This window comes from Telopea speciosissima, chromosome 8 (genome assembly GCF_018873765.1).
Source record: "Telopea speciosissima isolate NSW1024214 ecotype Mountain lineage chromosome 8, Tspe_v1, whole genome shotgun sequence".
In the NCBI taxonomy this organism is placed as follows: domain Eukaryota; kingdom Viridiplantae; phylum Streptophyta; class Magnoliopsida; order Proteales; family Proteaceae; genus Telopea; species Telopea speciosissima.
Genome location: NC_057923.1, coordinates 13,679,566 through 13,701,161, shown reverse-complemented (window position 1 = coordinate 13,701,161; position 21,596 = coordinate 13,679,566). Strand labels below are relative to the sequence as shown.

At 38.9% G+C, this 21,596-nt stretch overlaps 2 protein-coding genes across 2 annotated transcripts; one reads left to right on the top strand and one right to left on the bottom strand.

Moving 5' to 3' along the window:
* Positions 1-4,626: 4,626 nt before the first annotated feature.
* LOC122672144 (inorganic phosphate transporter 2-1, chloroplastic-like) lies at positions 4,627-8,315 on the top strand. Its single transcript, XM_043869643.1, has 3 exons — positions 4,627-5,552; positions 7,135-7,326; positions 7,466-8,315. The coding sequence occupies exons 1-3, from the start codon at positions 4,821-4,823 to the stop codon at positions 8,285-8,287; spliced, it is 1,746 nt and encodes a 581-aa protein (XP_043725578.1). The 5' UTR covers positions 4,627-4,820; the 3' UTR covers positions 8,288-8,315.
* A 2,679-nt stretch (positions 8,316-10,994) lies between these two features.
* On the bottom strand, positions 10,995-16,621 carry LOC122672145 (altered inheritance of mitochondria protein 32-like). Its single transcript, XM_043869644.1, has 5 exons — positions 16,245-16,621; positions 16,027-16,112; positions 15,608-15,913; positions 15,356-15,439; positions 10,995-11,616 (listed from the first exon to the last, which is right to left on the bottom strand). Exons 1-5 carry the CDS (start codon positions 16,548-16,550, stop codon positions 11,226-11,228), a joined length of 1,173 nt encoding a protein of 390 aa, XP_043725579.1. The 5' UTR covers positions 16,551-16,621; the 3' UTR covers positions 10,995-11,225.
* Positions 16,622-21,596: the final 4,975 nt, after the last annotated feature.

Genomic DNA, 21,596 nt, shown 5'->3' with positions numbered 1-21,596 from the left:
CAAGAAATTTCTTTGGTCTCTAAGGAAAGTAGTGGACTCCCTCAATGGAAGGACCTTATGCCCTTGGCATGGTCAGAGATATTTTCAATGTATATATATATCCAACAACGAAATAGGACTGCAGATCATTTTTTTTTTTTCCCCAACTTTATCATGGAGGCAGGAGGGTTTGTCAAACTACCATGCTCATCTCCCATGAGGTTGTGGTGACATTTGGACTTGTCACCACTCACCACTTGTCTTTTAACTTTTAAGGGAAAAGGTTCTCTAAGCCACTTGGCAGGGTACACAAGCATTCCTGTGTTTATCTCTCTCTCTTTCAAATATGAAATGACCTCGTTGCCCTCCAATGCACGATATCGTTTTGATGCACCTAATTTGTATGCTCCTCTATGCCAACTTGCTTAGAGAACCCTCTCTCTAACTTTAATTTTTGAGGAGGATGTTTCCAATGACCCAAAGTGAGAAGGTTTCCCACACCACATCAATGAGTGGTACCGATTGACTTCGTCAATAAGGGGTAGAAGAGAGAATGTGCCAAGAGGATGTCAAGGAGGAGATAGACTATTAGAGATCATAGGTAACTGGTGTATGGGACAATTTTCCCTTAATTTGAACAATTGAAGTAGATACGAAACCATTTTTTAACAAAATAAATTGATTATATATGATTTCCATGATAAACATACTACAAATTGAACCATAGAAAGATGGAATCCATCCTCCCATGGGTCTAGGAGTTTTTCCTTCTAATCTTGTTTTACATTTTTTCTTTTGATAGTTATCTATGTAACATTGAAAAATGATGTTTCTAAGAAAATCATAAGTCAAATACGAGTGCATGGTAATATCGAGTGAATATACTTACAATGTTTTGGTAGTTCTACATATGATGTAAAATCAAAGTCATCGGATTGATATGCTGGACGTACACAATATTCATATTAATATAAACTCTAAAATTTGACATGTAGTAAATCTAGACCATGCCCTCATTATTCAACGGTCAGAATAGATACATCCTCTGTCCACACGGCAAAATAAATGTCATGTAACATTTTAAAAAACAACGGACCCTTGTGATAATAATAATTTACTACTTTATATATAATTTTGAAAGCAGATAGGGTAGGTGGGTTTCATTGTTAGCATTGAGAAAATAAAGTGACACCAAACATTCCAAGAGTTTGTCTAAGAGTTTGTCTAAGATGGTTACATCCGTTGTTGAGATGTGAGAAAACATAAACCCCACATAACTGCTTGCCATCTACTTTACCACCTTCTTACTTCTATCATACAAGAAGGCAAGGCCAAGCAAGTTAACCCCCTTTTTTACTCAGTAACAAAGACCAGGTTTTGACAAAAATAGAATCTTTATAAATCTATTGATCAAATTATTTTTGAGGAAAATGTTTTCTCACGTCATCTTCCTTCATCATGCTTACTACTATTTAACCACATGAACTAATACTTTTGTAAGCTAGATATTTTATATATTTGTTTTAAATGAAAGAGTGTCTAAATGACACCTCTATAACAGTATTTAGAACTTGACATCTTTTGGTTGTCTCATCTTATTTCTAAAAGTTCTTTAAAATAGTCTGGGAGTGAAAAAATGTTTTTTCGAAAATAATTTGAAAATGACTTATCGTCTAATCATTATCAAAATGAGTCAATCTTACATATTTTTCAAGAATCATGCCTTCACTTGGGGGGTTATTCTCTGATTATGTCAACACATCTTCAATCACTTAGGGACCTAGGAGTTTCAAGATGTTCCCTCTTCCTTTGAAGTTAATATCATCACAAACCCACCTGAAAACACCAACCAATGGAGTGTATACCTATAGTGGATTGTCATCATAGGAGCTTTTACAGTCACCCCAATGAGGAAGGATGGGCTCTGTTAAATTTGTATGGAGAAACTTTGTTACAGTTAACATGCAATCTGGATACTCAGGTTCAGCAGATGAGGTTGGAAACATTTCAATGATTTTTTAGAACCTTAGTACTGTAATTATTAAGAAACGAGACAGGTCTAAGGTTATTTTGGCACATAGATTAAAAATCCTTTAGGTGGGAAAATGTTGATGTAGCACTATAAAATCCCACTCTAACTTTGTTTGGTTAATTTAGGGTGGTAAACTAACAAAAGCTTAGGGGACATCATTAATTGCTTTGTCCTTTGATGAGGCACTTCAAAATCTCACCCCTTTGCTATCCAGAATCCCATCAAATTGGTGGGATTTTTATCCGCTGCTGTACCCATCGTACGGCGCTGCAGGTGCCATGTGGGGTCCGTTGTGCACACATGGCACCTGCAGCGCCGCACGATGAGTACAACAGTGCTGCAGTTATAGCAACGGATAATGATCCAAATTGGTGGGACTATGGTTACTATTCACGAGAAAAGTAATTTTACCTCAACATTTCCACCCCCAACAAAACCTCACCAACATTTTTTAGGATAGCAAACTCCATCCATCTATTATTCTCCACCAAATAAACAGATGGGTAAGTGATAATCACCTAATTAATACTAATGCAAAGGGCATCCAATCTTCTCAGAATCTTTCACAACAACAAGTTTCGTATCTTATGGAATTTTACTTGGATATGGAGACCATGGATTCTGACATTTTGATCACAGATGACAGTTTTAACCACACCTCTAACCGAGGGGGTGGGGTTCTGTTATAATTTTCAAACATCAATTCTATGCATCTTTAATGCATTTTGGATTTGCAGGGACAACACAAGAAATAAAGCTCAGATGACTCAAAGAAGGGCTTGAAGGGGCACTTCTATCGGAATACAGAGAATTAGCAATATAGACGGATTCTGAAGAGCTTAAGAATTGGCTGACAAATGTGGACATCAATCCATGGCCTTGGGAACTTTATCATCACTTCTGGATATCAAAACTATTTTCAGTTTTTTCCGATCTATAATAATAATTAAGCAACCTAGACTTTTGACTCTACCTACACATAAATTAGCACATGCTAGGACTTCAAAGATATCATCCAAATGTATGTTTAACGACATTTCTATTATATTTTAATATAATAGTTTCTTAGTTCATCAAAAAAAACAAAACCCCTCAGACATATGAGTCCCATATTCCCAGCAATCCCACCCCACCTTCCCCTCTAAACAAATGAGGCCTTAGCATTTCAATTATGCAGCTAGTTATCTTTTTTAATATCACATATTTTTTCTCTCATAAAACAATAAGAGAGCGGGTCTATGGAAGGGTTTTATCATAAGGTATCTATAGACAACCCACAAGATTGTGTCACGTGGCATGTTAGATGGGATTGACAAGTAGACCAGAGGTCACCTATCACATGTAAAATTTCAGTTTGAAAAGAGTTTGTTTAGTCAAAAAATAAAGCAGTAATAAGGGAAAAAGAATACTGCTAGTTGCGTGGCTCCTATGCCTAGACATAGGAGCGTGCAAAATTATCACCCAACCTTTTTTGAAATAAAAAATCTTATTCATGTTGATACCTATGTGCACGCTCTCATTGACCTTTGCACCGTTGCAAAGACCACAAAACAAAGCAATGATCTCTCCCCACCCCCCCCAAAAAAAATAAAATTTCAAGACTACCAAGAGGGTGCACATTAATTCTTAGACTAACAAGGGAGAGCATAAGATTGGGCTTGATAATGATGAATTCAAATCATTCCATGTATATCCAATAGTTGAAATTGCTGATCCAGGGCTTGCCCTGGTGGTTCGCTATTCCCTTAAGAGAACTGCGTTAGAAGCTTGATCGGTGGTTCAGGTCTCCTTAGCGGCACCAAGTCCACTCTTTACTCGCTTTCCAAGAAGTGGAGCCCATGTGGGTCCTGCCCTCAAGATGCTCCCGCGCACACTCTCATTGGCTATCGCATGCATGTGACCCTGCTCTCCCCCACAGAGAACTGCTCCCCTACTTTTATATATATTTTTAGGGACAGACCCAAAATGACCATAAGAAAAGTGGTGAGGAAATATATGGACAGTCTAGGTCTTATACCAAGTATGACCTCAGATAGAGCTTATTGGAGGGTATGGATCCATGTAGCATAACCCATTTAGCTGAGATTCTCTTGACGTGCTGAGGTGTGACTTTGTCCTCTTAGTCTTTTTCATCTTTCATTTTTCTATTTATTTCTCATATTTCATTTGTCATTTATATTTTTCATTTTTCATCTCTTTCCCCATCCTTCTTTTCTCATATTCTTTTCCCTTTCTTGGTTAAAACTGTGTCTTCACTACTTTGTTGTGTTTGGATCCATGTAGCCGACCTCATTAAGTTGGGATAAAAGCTGAGTTTGTTGTTGTTGTTGTATCTACCCCATTCAGTTGGCTGAGTATAGTTTGTTAGTCCTAATCTCATAAAAAAGAGTTTCCTTTTTTCATTTGGGGTATGATATCTGGATCTGCATCACCACCATATATATCTCAAGAAAATAAGAAGGAAAAACAAAAAAAATAAAACAAAACACAGGAAAAGGGTAAAAGAAAAGAAAGAAAGAATGAATAGCAAAAAAAGTTAGGCTGGTGATTGTTAGGTGAGACTGGGATGGTCCAGATGGATAAAAATTAATGTGTGTTGGTTATGTCTCTCACTCTTCGTCCTGGTGGTGGACTGATTTTGTGGATGGAAAGCTTCTGCAGAAACACAACCACCACTCGTTTCAGAATCAATCGACCCAATGCAAAGATCCCAAATCCACACGCACCTCCCTCTCTCCCATATCTTCTTGGTATATTCTCTTCCACCGCTCCTCAGATCTCTCTGTCTTCCTCTTGAACCCATTAAAGCATGCCTCCATCTTCTTACCTCTCTTCCACGAGAAACGGGTTAGCGACAGACACAGTCCTTCTCAATTCTCACCTTCTCCATGTTCGCAGACACCGATCATCTTTCCTCTTCTCCCACCAAACTCACTTCTCCAAGAGAGAGACTATACACCTCAAATCTCAACCACCCAGATCCTCACTTCCCATACTGAGACTAAAAAGTTCCAAACTTCTCCTTCTCCCTTCTGCAACCTTATCATCCTTTGCTGAAGCTGAAGGTGAAGAAGTATCTCAGAATACACAAACCCGTGAGGATGCAAAATCTGACGATTTGTCGGGTATGGCTAAGGCTTTCAACATCTCCTCCAGCACAGCTTCTGCAATTTCTATCTGCATAGCCTTTGCTGCTCTTGGTCTTCCTTTTTTCATGACGTCTTTGGGGCGAGGATTAACACTGAAGATTAAATTGCTTTCTTATATAACACTGTTGTTTGGGTTTTACATGGCCTGGAACATTGGAGCTAATGATGTTGCCAATGCCATGGGCACTTCGGTGGGTTCGGGTGCTTTGACACTTCGGCAGGCGGTGCTGACTGCTGCAGTGCTGGAGTTCTCCGGGGCAATGTTGATGGGTACCCATGTGACTGGTACAATGCAGAAGGGGATCCTTGTTGTCAATTCTTTTCTGGGGAAGGATTCATTGCTCTTTGCGGGTTTGCTTTCTTCTCTAGCTGCTGCTGGTACCTGGTTACAGGTCCATTCCCTTGATCCTGTGCCATTGTCTTCTTCTTTCATACATTATCTTCCAGAGCTTCCCATTGCTGACCATTTTTCATCTTCCACCATCTAAGTAACTTAATTGATGAACAAGGAATTTGGAAAGATGAGCATTTAATGTAATAACGGAAAGCAGACCATGGAACTAGCCCAATTTCTAACCATGACATCTTCTTGGAGAGCTTTTGGAAGACACCTAGAAATTGAATAATTTATTTGTTAATCATAGAAGTGGATCCACAAGTTCAATTGCAAAGGACTAACCACCAGGATGACAAATATAAAGGATTAAAATTTTAGACTACCTAGAATGAATTTGTTGCACATGGGTTCATGTTGACATGAAAAACCCCATTCCTGAGTCGCTGCTCTTTGCCTAAGTGTTTTCAGATAAGTCATATTTGGCAAAAATCATCAATCATATTTATTTGTTGGGTGAATAGGTTGTAACTATGTATATAAGCAGATAAACTAAAAATAGGGCCTACAACAAAATCATTAAAAAGGTAGTTAGGAAAACTATCAGACCAGCTCATATCATGGGGGGTTTTGGCTGTTTTTTTTTTTTTTTAATGAAAATTAAAAAACTTCATTAACCACGAAACGGGGGGTTGTACAACTGTTTGGGTGCTGGACCATTCTTCCTATACAGGTGGAAATTTAATTTAGTAAAGTTTTCTGTAGCCTTGGCAAAGGTAACGAAGAGAGATAAAATGTTCCATGGTAGAGGGGATGGGGATTGAAACGTTAGAAAGTTAAACAGTATACTATTGCATAACCATATGTCCCTAATCTGAATTGTTGTTTGCTGTGAATACTCCCAGCCTTTCCACAATCCAAAAAGCTCCGCTTCCACATCATCCTGTGCGGCAACCCAACCTGCATCTGTTAGAACACTCTCACCATCTATCAAAATATAATAAGCCCACCTTGCTAAATTAAGATCTGGTTCAGTCTAAATATTTTTCTCTTTCTAAATTGATTCTCAAGAATGCCGTCTTATGCTCCCATAAAGTATGGTAGAATGTGCTGAAACTAGAAAGGAAGCATTGTTAGCTTGAAGAGCTGACTGACGCAGGAAAGACCAGCTCACATTGAGGTCTCCCCAGATAAAGGGCTGGACCTTTTGTAGTTCATTTCCATTGGAAGTTGACTAGTTGTTACAAAACATTATTTGGAAATGATAAATATGGATGAGCAGGAATCTGTAAAATACCTCAGGTTACTGACCAGCTTAGAAATTGTTACTTATAGTTCTGACAACACGACTTAATTAAGGCATGGTCTTTGTTCAATCTTAAGTAAACAAATTGTGTAAAGACATACAGCTACAAGATCTTACATGTTAAGGAATATCAGATATTAAATAACTGCCAGTTTCCCATCCTGCAAAAAAGCATATTTCAATTTACATGCACAAGGATGGCTTATATTTATATATCCCCCTTACATTTTCCACAACTATGACAATCCCCTGAATTTACTTGAGGGAAAAAAAAAGGGTTTTTTTAAGATTCTCTGGTTCCAGTTCAATGCCATTGACAAATTTGTTTGTCCAGGTTGCATCCTATTTCGGTTGGCCCGTCTCCACCACACATTGTATAGTAGGAGCAATGGTTGGGTTTGGTCTAGTCTATGGGGGAGTAGGTGCTGTATTCTGGAGTTCACTAGCCAGGGTAACTTCGTCATGGGTCATCTCCCCTATCATGGGAGCAGCAGTGTCATTTCTTGTGTACAAATGCATCCGCAGGGTATGCTCTCCATCATATGGGACTTAAACTACAAAGCCTACAAATCATATATTCCCAAAGAGGATCCTAGCCGCTTTGGGAAATAGATAAAACAATGGAACTTCACATGCTAACTCTTACTATTGTTTCCTTTCTCTAGTTTGTCTACAGTGCTCCAAACCCAGGGCAGGCTGCTGCTGCAGCTGCTCCTATTGCTGTATTTGTGGGTGTAACTGGAATCTCCTATGCAGCTTTCCCACTCAGCAAGAACCTTTCCGTGGCTCTGGTGCAGGCCTTAGCCTGCGGAATGGCGGGTGCACTTATGGTCAGTAGAATTATCCACAATCAGCTTGGCCACCTCCTCAAGTCTGAATTGTCACAAGCAGAGCAACAAGAGGAACCTTCCCAGAGTAAGAATATTGGATTCCTCTCTGACATTGCAGGCCCCAAGGGGACACAGCTGGAAATTGTCTATGGTGTCTTTGGCTACATGCAGGTTCTGTCGGCCTGCTTCATGTCATTTGCTCATGGGGCAAATGATGTATCAAATGCAATTGGCCCATTAGCTGCTGCATTATCTATTCTCCAGGGCAGTGCCAGTGGATCTCAGATTGTCATTCCAAATGATGTTCTTGCATGGGGAGGATTTGGGATTGTTGCAGGACTGACAATGTGGGGGTACAGGGTGATGGCAACCATTGGGAAGAAAATAACAGAGCTGACACCAACAAGGGGATTTGCAGCCGAGTTTGCAGCAGCTTCCGTGGTTCTCTTCGCATCAAAGTTAGGACTCCCTATCTCTGCAACCCACACTCTTGTGGGAGCTGTCATGGGTGTGGGTTTTGCAAGGGGACTTAACAGTGTGCGAGCAGAGACAGTGAGGGAGATTGTGGCTTCTTGGGCCATCACAATCCCAGTTGGTGCATCTTTCGCCGTTTTCTACACGTGGATCCTGACCAGGCTCTTGTCATATATACTTTGAGGTGTACTACTGAAAGATTAGAAGGAAGGAGGACAGCCTCACGCTTTATATTGATTGCAGAACTGATCTCTTTTAAATTTGAAGTCTAGATTCTAGACAATGAGAAATGATCGTTTCTTTATCCAAAAATTTCTCCCTGAAAGAGAAACGAAAGACTAGAAATGAGTGAATTATTTGTAATCTCTGGCTCTGGAACTCAAAAGATGAGGTTTCCAATTCTTCTGGGAGATTAAAGCTCTCTTTTCCTTTCATACCAACTGAATGTTCTACAAATGTACTCCTTGCTGTACAGAAGGATCCAACTAGTTTGGTATTAAATTTTGAGTTTAAGAATACCAAGTTTCTTTTACTGATTCTTCTTTCAAATTAGGGACTGTCTAAATGATACTTCCATGGTAGTATTAGAACTCGACACCTTTTATTTCCCTCCTCTTATTCCTGAAAGCTCTTAAAGCTAGGGGTATAAAAGGGTTTTCAAAAAAATTTGAAAATGGCCTATCATTATATCGTTATCAAAAGTTGTCATTGTCTTGCATATTTTTTGAATATAAAAGCCATTTAGAGTCTGCATTTTCCGTCATCAGTGACTTTAACAGCCCAGGGTTCCAGCCCTTCTAGGTGGGAGAGTTCTATAGTAACTTGGTGTTTAAGTGAGGGGCACCTCTTTATTGGGGGATCTATGATCTTATGAGGTTCTGAAAGTCTCATGTTAGTTGAAATGAGATTCAATAGTTGTTAGCTCCATTGATATGTAGAAACCATGGATTCTGATTCCGCCAGCCTTTAATTTTTTTTTTCATGTTCCATAAATTGAATCGTTATCCTTAACAAATATTGTCCTATAAAGGATATAGGATAAATATCATCTGTGTCCCCAGGTGCATCAAAAGAACAGAAGATTCAGATAGATGTGTCTGCAGGAAGAGAAGTACTGCCCAAAAAAAGGGAGGGTAGCTGTAGACTGGCAGCAGTAAGGAAGAAATGTTATCAAATCTGGAAGAAGTCTACGAGCTTTAATGAATAAAAACAACAAATAAAAATAACAATTAGGACTAGTTTACAACTATGAAAAACTATACTTAAAGGCAATCACAGTTTTCACTTCATATAACAGCATTTCACCCACAAATATCCATTCTCAAGGTTTGATGAATGCAAATTAGTATACAACACTAGTGCAAAGCTATTTTTCATTTCGACCATCACCTAGGCAATTAAAGAAGCATTGTACGTCTTAAATTACTCAGTTATCTCATTCAGAATCTGAATCAAATCCCTGAATGACACAAATTTAATCTCTTTGTTACATCCAGTAAGACATAAGACCTCTGTTTTTATTGCATCCAACAGCTCCCCTAGCATAGTGGCACTGGAAGAGATTTGCACTGCACACAGCGAAAGCAGGGACCAGCTTGATAGTTTGCAGTGGACTAAACCATCATGCACAACGATAGTTTGACGTTTCTCTGTGCTTTCGCAGAGAGGCTGTTTCCAGACTTAAGTGGCGGGGTTTGGGGAGGGTCATAATGTACACAGCCTTACCCTTGCTTATCGCAAAGAGACTGTTTTCAGACTCGTACGCGTGACCACTTGGTCACAATGGAACAACATTTATCATTGCACCAAGCCCACCCTCATTTTTCTTGCTTCATTATGCATTCTAAATCTAAAATCTATTCCAACAATTCATATGAAACACAACCTAAGGTTCAAAGATTTTAAACCCCGAATTGGGGGTTTGGTTTTCGGTCCCTCAGATTTAAAACCCAATGATCCGATCCCAAAAAAACCTAAAATCGGCTGATCTTCTTGAACAAAAACTCATTAGCAGACTCTCTGCTCACAAAATCGAAGGGGGTATCGGAAATAAAAATCATTCTGGTTACTATCAAGTCAATCCACTTGACTGTTCCTTCAGTTTGAATTGAAGGATAGTTTGTGAAAAAAACTCATTTTGTCACTGAATTTTCCCCTTAAAATGGACTTTCTACCTATAAAAACAAAAATCCTGAACGAGAATCCAAGGATTGGGGATTATGGAGAAGGAATTGAACAAGCTTTCCAAGGGGGGAAAGGAACCCGTGAACTACTGGATACTTGGCTCTTGCTGAAGGAGAATCAGATTGGTTCAAAAATTATGTTTACTGACAAGTGTCACTTACAGCAATTTCTACAGGCAAACCACCTTCTGAGTTCTGGCTCCCTCATGCATGTTCTATTTAACAAAGAGAGAGAATAGTGGAGGGGGGGGGGGATCAGGGTTTTAAAAATCTGGTTCGGATTGGCTGATTTGGATGGAATCGAGCGATTCGGGTCAACATTAGAAAATCTCATTCCAAAATTTGGCGCCAAGACCAATCCAGATCCCGATTCTGGGTTTTAAAACTGTGTATCCAATCGTAAAAACATGGACAGTGGCGTCTTTTTTTTTTTATCCTCTCAATTGTGGGGTGAACGGTTGAATGATTAAGTGAGGTGCACTGGGCAGAATGCATCGTGCGACGGCTGCAGAGGCCATGTGCACCATGTGGGACCCGCTATACCACATGGTTTCTACAACACCTCATGATGCAATACAACACCGTGCTATAATAAGAGAGGATAATGATTCCACTGGACAGTGCACCGCACTTGAGGATAAATATCTGTGTGGCATGCGGCAGCGTGGGACACAGTAGTAAAAATATGAAGTCTTCTAGAAACTCAATGACTCTAAAACGGTAATGGACATGAAATGATACCATCTACGGAAGTCTTACTCAGGATTGTTCACCTTTAAAGTGGGGTGTGATGCTTACATACTAATCTAGTTATCTCTCACAAGATAGGCCAGATAATTATTTAACCATATTTACCTCCTTTGGATACTTTGCCAAAAACCTGTCTCTACACCATCGCTAATAAAGAAAACAAGCGAATGGACTATCGAAGGAGGTATTCAACCTGATCTTCGATAGAAGCTACAAGCCACAGCAACAGTTGCCACAGTTCCAATAACAGCAACTGCTGCGAGAATATCACTTTGCTCCCATGTTTCTGCCCAAGCTGTGAGATTGCCAAACATATTCTTGCTCACATCAGTACCTTGTCTCTGTTTCTTTCCTGCAATTTCACTCTTCACTTCCATCTCTTCATTCCTGCAACATGAGAACCCATTGGCACCCTGACAATAGCTCTCTACATCTTTCAGATTGAATTCACCGTTACTTCCTTTGGGTTCAGTCTCCCCTTTCTTCAAGTTTGTCCCATTATTAGCCATTCCAACATTTTCTTGATGCTTGTGTTCACCTTCATTTTCCTCTTTTTCATTGGATGAACCCATTTGACCTCTGCACATTGCAATTAAATTGGATTGGTTCGCCTGTTTGACAATAAAGAAAACTACAGGAATCATCCCAGATATGAATAAAATCAAGAGCTAGTTCTTGGACATAAGCAACCACCCATTGGCTGCTCAACAAGAACATGGTCTAAAAAATGGGAATAAGGAAACCATAGAAGTGAACCAAAAGAATCCAACACATATCTAACATGTCATAAAAACTAGCAAAAACGAATGTGACAATCAATAACCTCCTAGTTGGCTTGGTTGAAATATGGTCACTCAAAAGCAACATAAAACCGACTGCACAACACCATACGAAAAATGGTAGACATGTAGCATAGGGTGGTCCATAAGATCCGATCCAGCATGCATCCAATATGATTGCTCAGAAGCAACTAAGGTTGGACTTCATGAATTCTCAGTTTCTTTGATAGGGCTAAATAGATCATAGCAGAAGTATTCTGCAGTGACCAAATATATGATGTGACTAAAGCCTAGAGGATGCAGAAGGCTCTCCTGAGAGCTATCAACTAATGGTAGAATAGAAATGTGACCAATGGACAAGCACAAGTGAACATAGAACTCATGAAAACACCAATCAAATTGGTATACCACCAGTGAAAAATAAGTAAGTAGAATGAAACTAAACCCTGCAAGCTATTACGCACCACAGCAATCTCCAACGATTGTGAAGAGAAAATAAAAACCAAAGTAAAAGCTAGGAAGAAAAATAAAAAACTATGATGGCCGAGTCATATATCTTACTTGCACATAATGACGGTACTAGAAAGATCATTGTTACTTCGATTCACTTCAGAAAGATTTTGACAGTGCACATCATCTCTGATCCAGTAGTATATTTCTGTGAATAAGAAGTTATCTCGGGAAAGAGAGCCCCAACTCCCCAAGCCACCATCCAAACAATTGGGGGAATGTAGGAACAGTAATTCAGTCACATATTTGGTTTGCTGTCAACACTTTGTTAAAAAAAGAGAAATACCATATTGCTAATCGCCACAGCAGCCAAGATCAAAGACTTTTACTTGCTTACCTATTTAAGTCACTAATATACTCAACTGGTGGTCTTTGCAAAACTCCACAGAGGGCTAACCTAGCAATACTAGTATGACTTCACCACAAATGTTCAAGCCTCATGCATGTCTTTGAGCTTCAGTGACCTTACAAACCATTTTGGCAAACATATTTATAGACATCATATTTCAGAGTCTAGGAAGTAGATTAACTCAATGGTTTGGATCTTGATCTTACCAATTTGATATTTGGCATTATCATCAGCATAGTTATCAAGGTGTCGCCATGGCGTCCAGACTCCTTGTCGCCTTGGACGCCTTGGGTGCCATGGCGGGCGCCTTGCCGCCATGGAGGTGTCGCCTTACTTTTTTCCCCTCTAAAACGCCATGGTCGCCTTCCCGCCTTGATAACTATGATCATTAGTAACACAAAGAACTTCCGAATTTTTGCTCCATATCATCAGGAAATATTGCATCAGGGGACTAGGAAGTTTGAAAGTTGAAATCTGTTGCAACCAGTATTTGTGTATTTTTGATTCAGCTGTAAAAGATGAAATTCTCATACTCAGTTCTCAAAGCAGTCTTCTACTTGGTTTACCAATCTCAATAAAGTATATAATTGGTTTTAAGAACGGAAACTTTTTGTACTTTCTTTTTATCTTTTAAAATATAACTAAAAAATTTCTCTCATTTTCTAATTTTGCCAAGTTTTTTTAAAATAGGAATAACAAAGGATGGTCATTCACTCATTCTCGAGGAGAACCAAAAGGAAGTTCCACTTCCATTCCTAGGCTGTTAAAAATCTCTTTCTCCATGTTCTGAAAAGTATTTACCATCCAACAAACAAAAGCCTTTGTCTAAAGTGCATTTAACATAAATTTCTCCATTTCCACTATTTAAAATCCTCGTACTACTTAGGTAATTGAAAAAATAAAACACTGACAAAATTTTCAGCTATCATCAATGAAGGCAAAACAAGAACACAAGATATTTTCTAAGAACCAATTGGATTATACCATGTAAGTCCCTATTGCTTGAGCATACCATCCCAAGCTTCTGCAACTGTCATACACTCATTTTCTTCCTCTGTCTTTTTCCTCCTAGCAAATCCAAGATTAATCCAGTAAGGAGCACCTATATCGTAATTAAATTTCTTTATCACTGGATTTCCAGTTTTATATGACAAAGGTCAGGCTCTGGTAATAGTCATTACACGTCTTGTGGTATTCCATTGTTTCCTAAAGACAAACCATTTTTAATAATTGCATAATAAATCAAGATTACCCATTAAATAACCCAGTTTCAGTTTCTGAAGTCACCTATTTAAAGCATTACCTCATTTGTACTGACGGTTATATCAAATCAAAATCTGAGTCTGAATCCATGTTTGAGTCTAATATAATTTGAGAACTACAGAGATATAGGAGTCCCATCTGAATCTAGGGACAAAACTGATAACTTCAGATCCAATAACTCTTTTACTGATTTTTTTTTTTTTGATGAAAGTGTAATCACACAAAGCACACACCAATCTCTTTTACTGATTTTGGCTACCATAGATATGTAATCAAATCAAATGCAGAAAAAATATTTAAATTGAATCTACTCACAGGGCCTAAAGCATAAGCATGCACGTATAGGGATGCGTGTAATAAACCGGAGGGTGTTTGATTGAATTTAAGTATGAAATTTGACATGTGGTTTATATAGACCATATCCTCTCTATCCAACTGTCAAAATTGCTACATCATCTATTGATGAAGGCCCAGGACCACATCACCAGTCCAGAGTCTAGACTGAGTCCAGGACTACCTCACCAACCAAGATCGACCCAGATGATCCAGATCCACCCTCTCATGTGCCAAGTGGAGGATGATTCAACAATTCGATTTATTTATGCCCATCAAAGGACCTCGAGATGCTAATCCACGAAAAACGATACGAGAAATTCGAAAGAACTCATATACGGAACGAGGGCGACCAGTGGAAATACATCGGTTTCTTACTCGTGCAAAGGAACTATTTCTTGGCAACTTGGACAACTGATAACGATGGAATTCCCGACTCTCTCGTAGATTATCATGTATCGGAGCTACTCCTAACTCAGATTCCTTACTTGATTGTGAAGTTTAAACCAACCATAAAATACTAAACACTATTTACCAACAATGCTGAGTCAAGATATGTAAATAGGACAATCAGCCCAGCTGAAATCACTCAAGGGAACACACATACAGACAGTCAAAGACTAGGAAACCACCTACCTACTGGTATTATTAAAAAAATCACTTGTTCATAGTAGAAAGGTATTAATAAATGGGCATACCCAGCATACAAAGCTCCTGCCACTGCAGGGTCTGGGGAGGGTAATAATGTACGCAGCCTTACCCCTGCTTTCGCGGACAGGCTGTTTCCAGAAGGGTATTAATGACCACCATAAATGGCTCTATGCCTCTATCCAGTCAAATCTATAAAAGGTAGACCTAATTCGGAACAGTATGTGTTTTAGATAAAACTTTGGAACATTACTTCTCTTGCATTTCCCCTCAAGTTAATCACCTTAACTGCAATCGTTTTAGTTGTGCCTTCAACAACTTTAGTTGATCAGAAAAGCCAGCACCAACTTTTTTTCAATTGAACATAAGATAAACCTCAGCCTGGTATTTTGGGTCAAAAGAAGAGTGCATAAGTGGAATTGACAAATTCACCTACCTCCATAGCCTTTCTACAATCTCTCCCTTTCCAATATGCTGCTCAAGCAAAATGGGGACATCATCAGGAGTAACATACCCATACCTGCCAAAAAAACAAAAGAACTTGATGATCCCTCATCAAACAGCGGTAATATCTGAGAACTCATCGGGGAATTATCAAATGGTGGATTTCACGTGAACGTTTAAAAAGCTGGAAGACAAAGTGGAGGGAGGTGAAGCAAAGCAAGAAATCAAAGTACATGAATCTTACCAATGACCAGCAACTTTTCCCTCAGAATTCGAACTGAATATTATCAAGTTCCCAGCATATTTGTGCCCCCCAATGTGAGAGCACGGACTGACAAATACCTGATCATTAAGTCCTCGTGATTCAGTCTCCTCTTTAAACTTATCGATAAGAACAGGTCCACAAACACCACATCTCCGGTCTCGACTACCATGAGAGCACACGAATATGTGTGAGCCGGTTAAGGCTTCAGGAGCTCCAGAAACCCACGTAGAGCCTTTCACGACCACATTCTCAACGAAATTATCAACGTCAAGGTGTGTCAAACCCCTTCATCAATTAAACCCCAAAGAAAGGGACGATCTCAGAAACAACTAGCACGAGTCGAGAACATTGCAAATGGAAAAGAAAAAAAAAATCCAAGTATTTGTCCTGACAGTTACCTATATCGGACCATGTCTGGAAAAATCAAGATATCCCCGTTTGAAGACTCTGTTCCATGCCGCCCCTCACATATCGTCAAACGAGTCTGTCCATGTACACCAACAAAACCTCACTACCACATTTCCTAACCTCTAATCACCTGATCAAATCTTTCTATAATTCACAAGGTAACAAAGAAAAGAATTAAAGTGAATCGTGCATCCGAGAAGGAACCGACCTTTCCTTGAATTTCGTTCTTGCGAGATTTAAGAGCGGCAGCAAGAAGACTGGGAAGTCTATCGAATTCAGCATCTTCGACTCGAGAAGGCCAGCTCTCGGCATTCTTGTAGCATAAAAACACATGGCGGTCGTAAGGATCGACAGTTCCGGCGAGAGAGTTCTTGTACATTTCAGGTCGCTGGAATCCGTACTTCAAGTCGTCTGCGTCGATGACACCTTCGTCGACTTGAGAATTGGAAGAATTGACCGCAGTACCATCAGGATTGCCGGAGAAAGAAGACTGATCTTCTCCAGCACCGGCCATAGTAGAAACTGAGGAATTTCGCAGAGAAGTCGGAGACTCGAAGGACGAAATTGAACAAAACTGAGGAACGAGTTTGAAAAACTGGTCGGCTGAAATATATACGGGAGGTCTAACACTATGCTCATGTGTACTGATCCTCCGCCGTCATTTCTGCGTACCCAACTGTGCCGTCAAAGGGTATCAAGTTGGAAAGGCCAATTATAATATCATATGCCTTTGGGCTTCGTGGGCCACTTATGGAAGAAAATTACCGAACAGAGAGGTTCAGGTTCGAACCTGGGAGAGGATCCCTACTCCACTCCAACGGTCCAACCTGTTCAGCCCATTAGCCCGTCGAAGAAACCCAAGCTTTTTGGCTTCTGGCATTGGGTAGTGATTATTCCAAACCAACATATTCTATTGGCTCCATCTTTTTGTTATTATAGAAACTGGTTCTAGAAGCCTAAGGTAGAAGTTTGATATGGTTATACAAATATGCCCTTAGTTGCCAAGCTTAATTGCATTCTCCACCATAATGTGATTTTTGCCCATGTTTCTTGAACTATTCCTACAGAATGTGGCTTTCAATGTAGCTGTGAAAGTAAGAGAAAAGTTTTCCTTCATACCACGTCAAGGAAAATGATACCCAAATGATACCCATCAATGGTTGTCAATATCGAGAATGGATCATCTGCACGTATCAGTATGTGAATGTACATCTCAGAGTCAATCATATTTTAATTTTGTTTCCATAAAAACCCTTCCCCCCGTTGTAAATGGTAAAAATAGAACAGGTGATCGGCTCTCACATGTACGTTCACCTGTTGGTATACAAAGGAACAAAACTCATCAATATCTGTCATCTATTTATGAATAATTAAAAATATCTTTAAAAAAAAAATTTCCACGAAGCTAACCTATTCTTAATTCTATTAATAACAAAACAAAAAACAATCGTCCTAAATCTAGAAAGAGAAATGGGTGTGCTCAAGAAGGAGTCTTGTTTTGAATCACTCACGCCCAATAGATTATAGACTAAAGTTTTAAACTCATGTGGAGTGGAATGACTAAACATTATTGCACTTTTCTCAAATTTAATTTGTTGCCTAGAGAGGTCATGAACTAGATCCAAGATAGCCATTAGAGTCAAAATATCTTTTTTATTAGCCCTATAGAAAATAAAAGTATCATCAAAAAAAAAAAAAATTGTGAAAAATTTCAAGACCAAATTTATTTAGTTTGATACCCCTAAAATGAAATTTCAAGATATAATTTGGGATTTAATGGTGGTAAGTTCTGGTTTTCACCTTTTGTTCATGATTTTAAAAATCAGATCACAATCGACGAAATTAGTCAATTCAAATCGAAATCAATCAACTCTTTTGAAATTATCATCATTATTACTCTTCTTACTATACAGAGTCGATAATACTATTCCAGGTACTCATCCCAAAATCGACTTACGGTACAAAATCGATATATCCTACACTCATCTGTAAATAAATTCCTCATTCGCCGTGGATGAAGGAAAATTTTTCCTTCCTTGTGAGTGAAGGAAACTGTGGCCTGGTCTACCTCGCTCTTTTTTGGGGGGAGGGGGGTGTTTAGCTATTAGCATCGATTGTACACACATGCAGCTTCCCAATTTCATGCCCCCAACTAACTCAACTACCATTAGAACAGAGTAATCCCAACTACCATTAGAAATAGAATCTTGTCTAGTCTCTCCATTGAAAGTTTGGTGCACAACCCTCATCTATACTTAAAAACCACGTGAAAAATAGATGGACTCTTTGGTAGGTGAATGCCAGAATGGATCACTCACCCACCAATAGTTCAGTTTGATAAGCTTGATATCTTAGATATAAGTGCTATTCTTTTGTTCTATTGGTTCTACCTTTCGCTAATCCTTTGGATAAATAGAACCCTTCCTATGTCTCCTTTCACATTTGAATTTCAACTTATAAGGGGAGTTTTCCAAGCAGCAAAATATGGAACATTGGAGGGCATATAATTGAATTTGATTATGAAATTTAACATACATGTGGTCGAATAAAAATCCTCTATAGTGCCTTAATCTTGCGGTGCCTTACAGTTCAGGCATGAGAGCTCGATACGTGGAAGATGTGACATCCAATGGTGCCGAGCTCAAGAAGAAAGAAAAAAAAAAAAAAACTAGGTCAATTGAGCTTGCACCGGATGAAGCATCTTCCACGTGTCGACCTCTCAGACCTGAACTACAAGGCATCATAAGATGAAGGAATTACAGAGGATTTTAACCATATGTGGTCTATCAAGACCATCCATTATCTATTCAATAATTTGAAATTGTCACGCCATCCACCACATGATGAAAAAGGAATTCCATGGAGAAAAACCTCTCCCCCTATTTAAGACCAACTCAATAGTATTGTAAAAACAATATTTTTAGGCTCGTAATGACGTCAATGAGCACGGATCATGTCCTTGTACAACTACCCTCCAAGGCCAATCACATGGAATCCACTCCTCTTGTAGGTCTCATTGTAGATTCCATGTGACTGACCCTAGAGGGCATTGGACGGTACTTGTACAAGGACATGATCCGGTCTTGACATTCATAGGTATCACGCAACAATTTTTTTTTAAAAAAATCTCAGTAGGTTGATTAGTTTTGATTAAATTTGTTCTTCACTCCATCCCTACTTATCTGATGTCTTGTTTTATCTTTCCTCACAGTATTTGACTATTTGTCATCAACTAGATTCTATAAACCCGATCTACGATTTGGCTAGGTAAGAAGTTGGATGACAAAAAGTTTTATGATTGTGTATTGAAGCTCTTTGTGTATTCTGTCTTGTTTCAGAATACTCTTTTTGACCCAACTTATAATTTTAAGAATGGGTCTTACGGGTGGAATAGTTTGAAAATGTTTTATTTTCTCTGAGGAGAATGGTTTATTGAAAAATTGAAGATGTTAACTTTGTTTCCATTTGGAAAACCCTTGGATTTTATCCTAGTAGTATTCATATTTTTCGCAGAGATAACTCTACACCCCTGATATCGTCCTTCATTTTCACACATTCAGTTGCCAATGCCATTACATCCATTAGACTGGATAGTGCTCCAGATACTCTTGTTTCAAATCTCTCTCTCTATGGGAATTTGAAAAGTATGTATTTGTGAGAATGGTTGACAGGTTTTAAAGTGTGGAACCTTCGATGGGATTTTAAAGTTTATCCAAAATTCAAGTTATTCCTATGGAAGGTGTTAATTGGAGACATCTCTACAAAGAGAAAACTTGTAACTTTTATGCAAATTGATCCACAGTGTGAAAAAACTAGCAATTTTTATGCAAATTGAAATTGGATAGTTGAAAATGTGGCCTGATTTTGTACAGTAGTCATGTTAGCCTTGGGAGTTATTCACTTACCCCTTTAAGCAGTCTAAAACATTGATTGTCTTTCTAAGTCTGTAAATATTCTGGTGAATGAACAATAATATGTAAATGTAGCAAATAAATTATCTACTATGGCATGTAGATCTCAGCTTAGGGGACATGTAGCTATAGATTTATTTTTGGATGCTCTCTTAAATTTAAACTTTTCTATTCATCTAAGAAAACCCAAATTCTCTTCATTGTTGAATGTGGAAACTCGGGAAAACATCATTTTCCTTTTGGACTAAGTTTTTCTTCACCAACAGTGAAGAGAGAATCTTTTCATCCACCACTTTTGATGGTTGGATGGGATTTTTGGAACGATGTGAAGAACATTTCAAACCTTCGTACTATAGAGAGAGTAATTATGAGATCTCAATGGTAAGATTATTTTTACCATGATGTTGAAGAGAAACTTTTCCTTCCCTTTTTGGATATATTATGCAAGTTGATCTAATTAAATCTGCCAAGATTGCATGCTTCAACCAAATTATTCCTCACCTTTTTCTTTCTGGCAGGCTTTGGCGAGCGAGGGGCAAAGTTTTAAGAATCAGATCAAATAGGCCGATTCTAGCTGATCCAGCTAGGAATTGGCTAAGTCGTCATGGGGACATCCATGACCAATTCCATGAACACTCTCGTAAGGGAAGAGTGACAAACCACCAGAGCAAGCCCTAGATCGGCATCCATCCCATATCTTTTTCTAATAATTAAGAAGAAATTTATTTATTGAAGTGTGCAAAACGCTCGAAATCTGATTTCATAACTCAAAAATTCAAGGAGTGGAAATAAGCTAACTTGTCCAACACACGCAAGACAACGCCATCCTTGCAAGGGAGTCAGCCATGCTGTTATTCTCCCTTGAAACATAAGAAAAATAACATGATTGAAGATATGTTACAAGATGATTGAAATCCTGTATAGTGTCGACAACCTCAATTTGAATTGGATGATGAACCTAGCTCAACATTAATATCAGCTCTTTGTATCCATCTCTACCATCAAATAGTAATTACTTAATATATTCCTTGAAGCAAATCCGCTCTCAATGCCATAGATTCACTTTGTCGAATCAAAAGAGAAGGAAGTTGATTCACAGATAGCAGAAGTAGGGGATCCCAATTTTTTGGGATCTTTATCCTCTACATTACACTGCCCGGACTTGACGTCAAGAACATCTAATAGAGGAGGCAGAAATAACTATCCTACCCCCTATCCAAACACATTGTCCGAGGTGGGGTCCACCTCCCTCTATTAGATGTACTTGACCTCAAGTATGGATAGTGTAATTGAGAGGATAAAAATTCAATTTTTTGCCGGTCTGGTACCAAACCACAGGTACGACCCAAGGATAAAAAGATATAAAATTGATTTTTATTAAAAAGCAGGGGGAAATCCTTTTGATTCGACCCGATTCAGGGCGTACCAGATTAGTATTGACCGAGACCAATCCCCATCCCATTACTAAAACCCTAGGCTAGACTTTCAAATTCAGATCCACCCAATTCCAAATCATCCGGAATCAGATCGGATGACCACAACACCCCCCCTGGCGTATTTTTATCTGTTCTATTTTTTGCACGCTTCATTTCCCCAAGTTATTCCAATAGAGGGGGTGAACTCCACCCAGGCAGGGGTATGGTGGTCAT

What these genes read in the sequence shown, in the direction of transcription:
- LOC122672145 (XM_043869644.1), bottom strand. Translation starts at nt 16,550, where the DNA reads ATGGCCGGTGCTGGAGAAGATCAGTCTTCTTTCTCCGGCAATCCTGAT. An exon ending in AGAACGAAATTCAAGGAAAG is followed by an intron (nt 16,113 to 16,244) that starts GTCGGTTCCTTC and finishes GTACATGGACAG; the next exon opens with ACTCGTTTGACGATATGTGA. An exon ending in ATTGTAGAAAGGCTATGGAG is followed by an intron (nt 11,617 to 15,355) that starts GTAGGTGAATTT and finishes TGCAATGTGCAG; the next exon opens with AGGTCAAATGGGTTCATCCA.
- LOC122672144 (XM_043869643.1), top strand. Translation starts at nt 4,821, where the DNA reads ATGCCTCCATCTTCTTACCTCTCTTCCACGAGAAACGGGTTAGCGACA. An exon ending in CTGCTGGTACCTGGTTACAG is followed by an intron (nt 5,553 to 7,134) that starts GTCCATTCCCTT and finishes TTGTTTGTCCAG; the next exon opens with GTTGCATCCTATTTCGGTTG. An exon ending in TGTACAAATGCATCCGCAGG is followed by an intron (nt 7,327 to 7,465) that starts GTATGCTCTCCA and finishes TCCTTTCTCTAG; the next exon opens with TTTGTCTACAGTGCTCCAAA.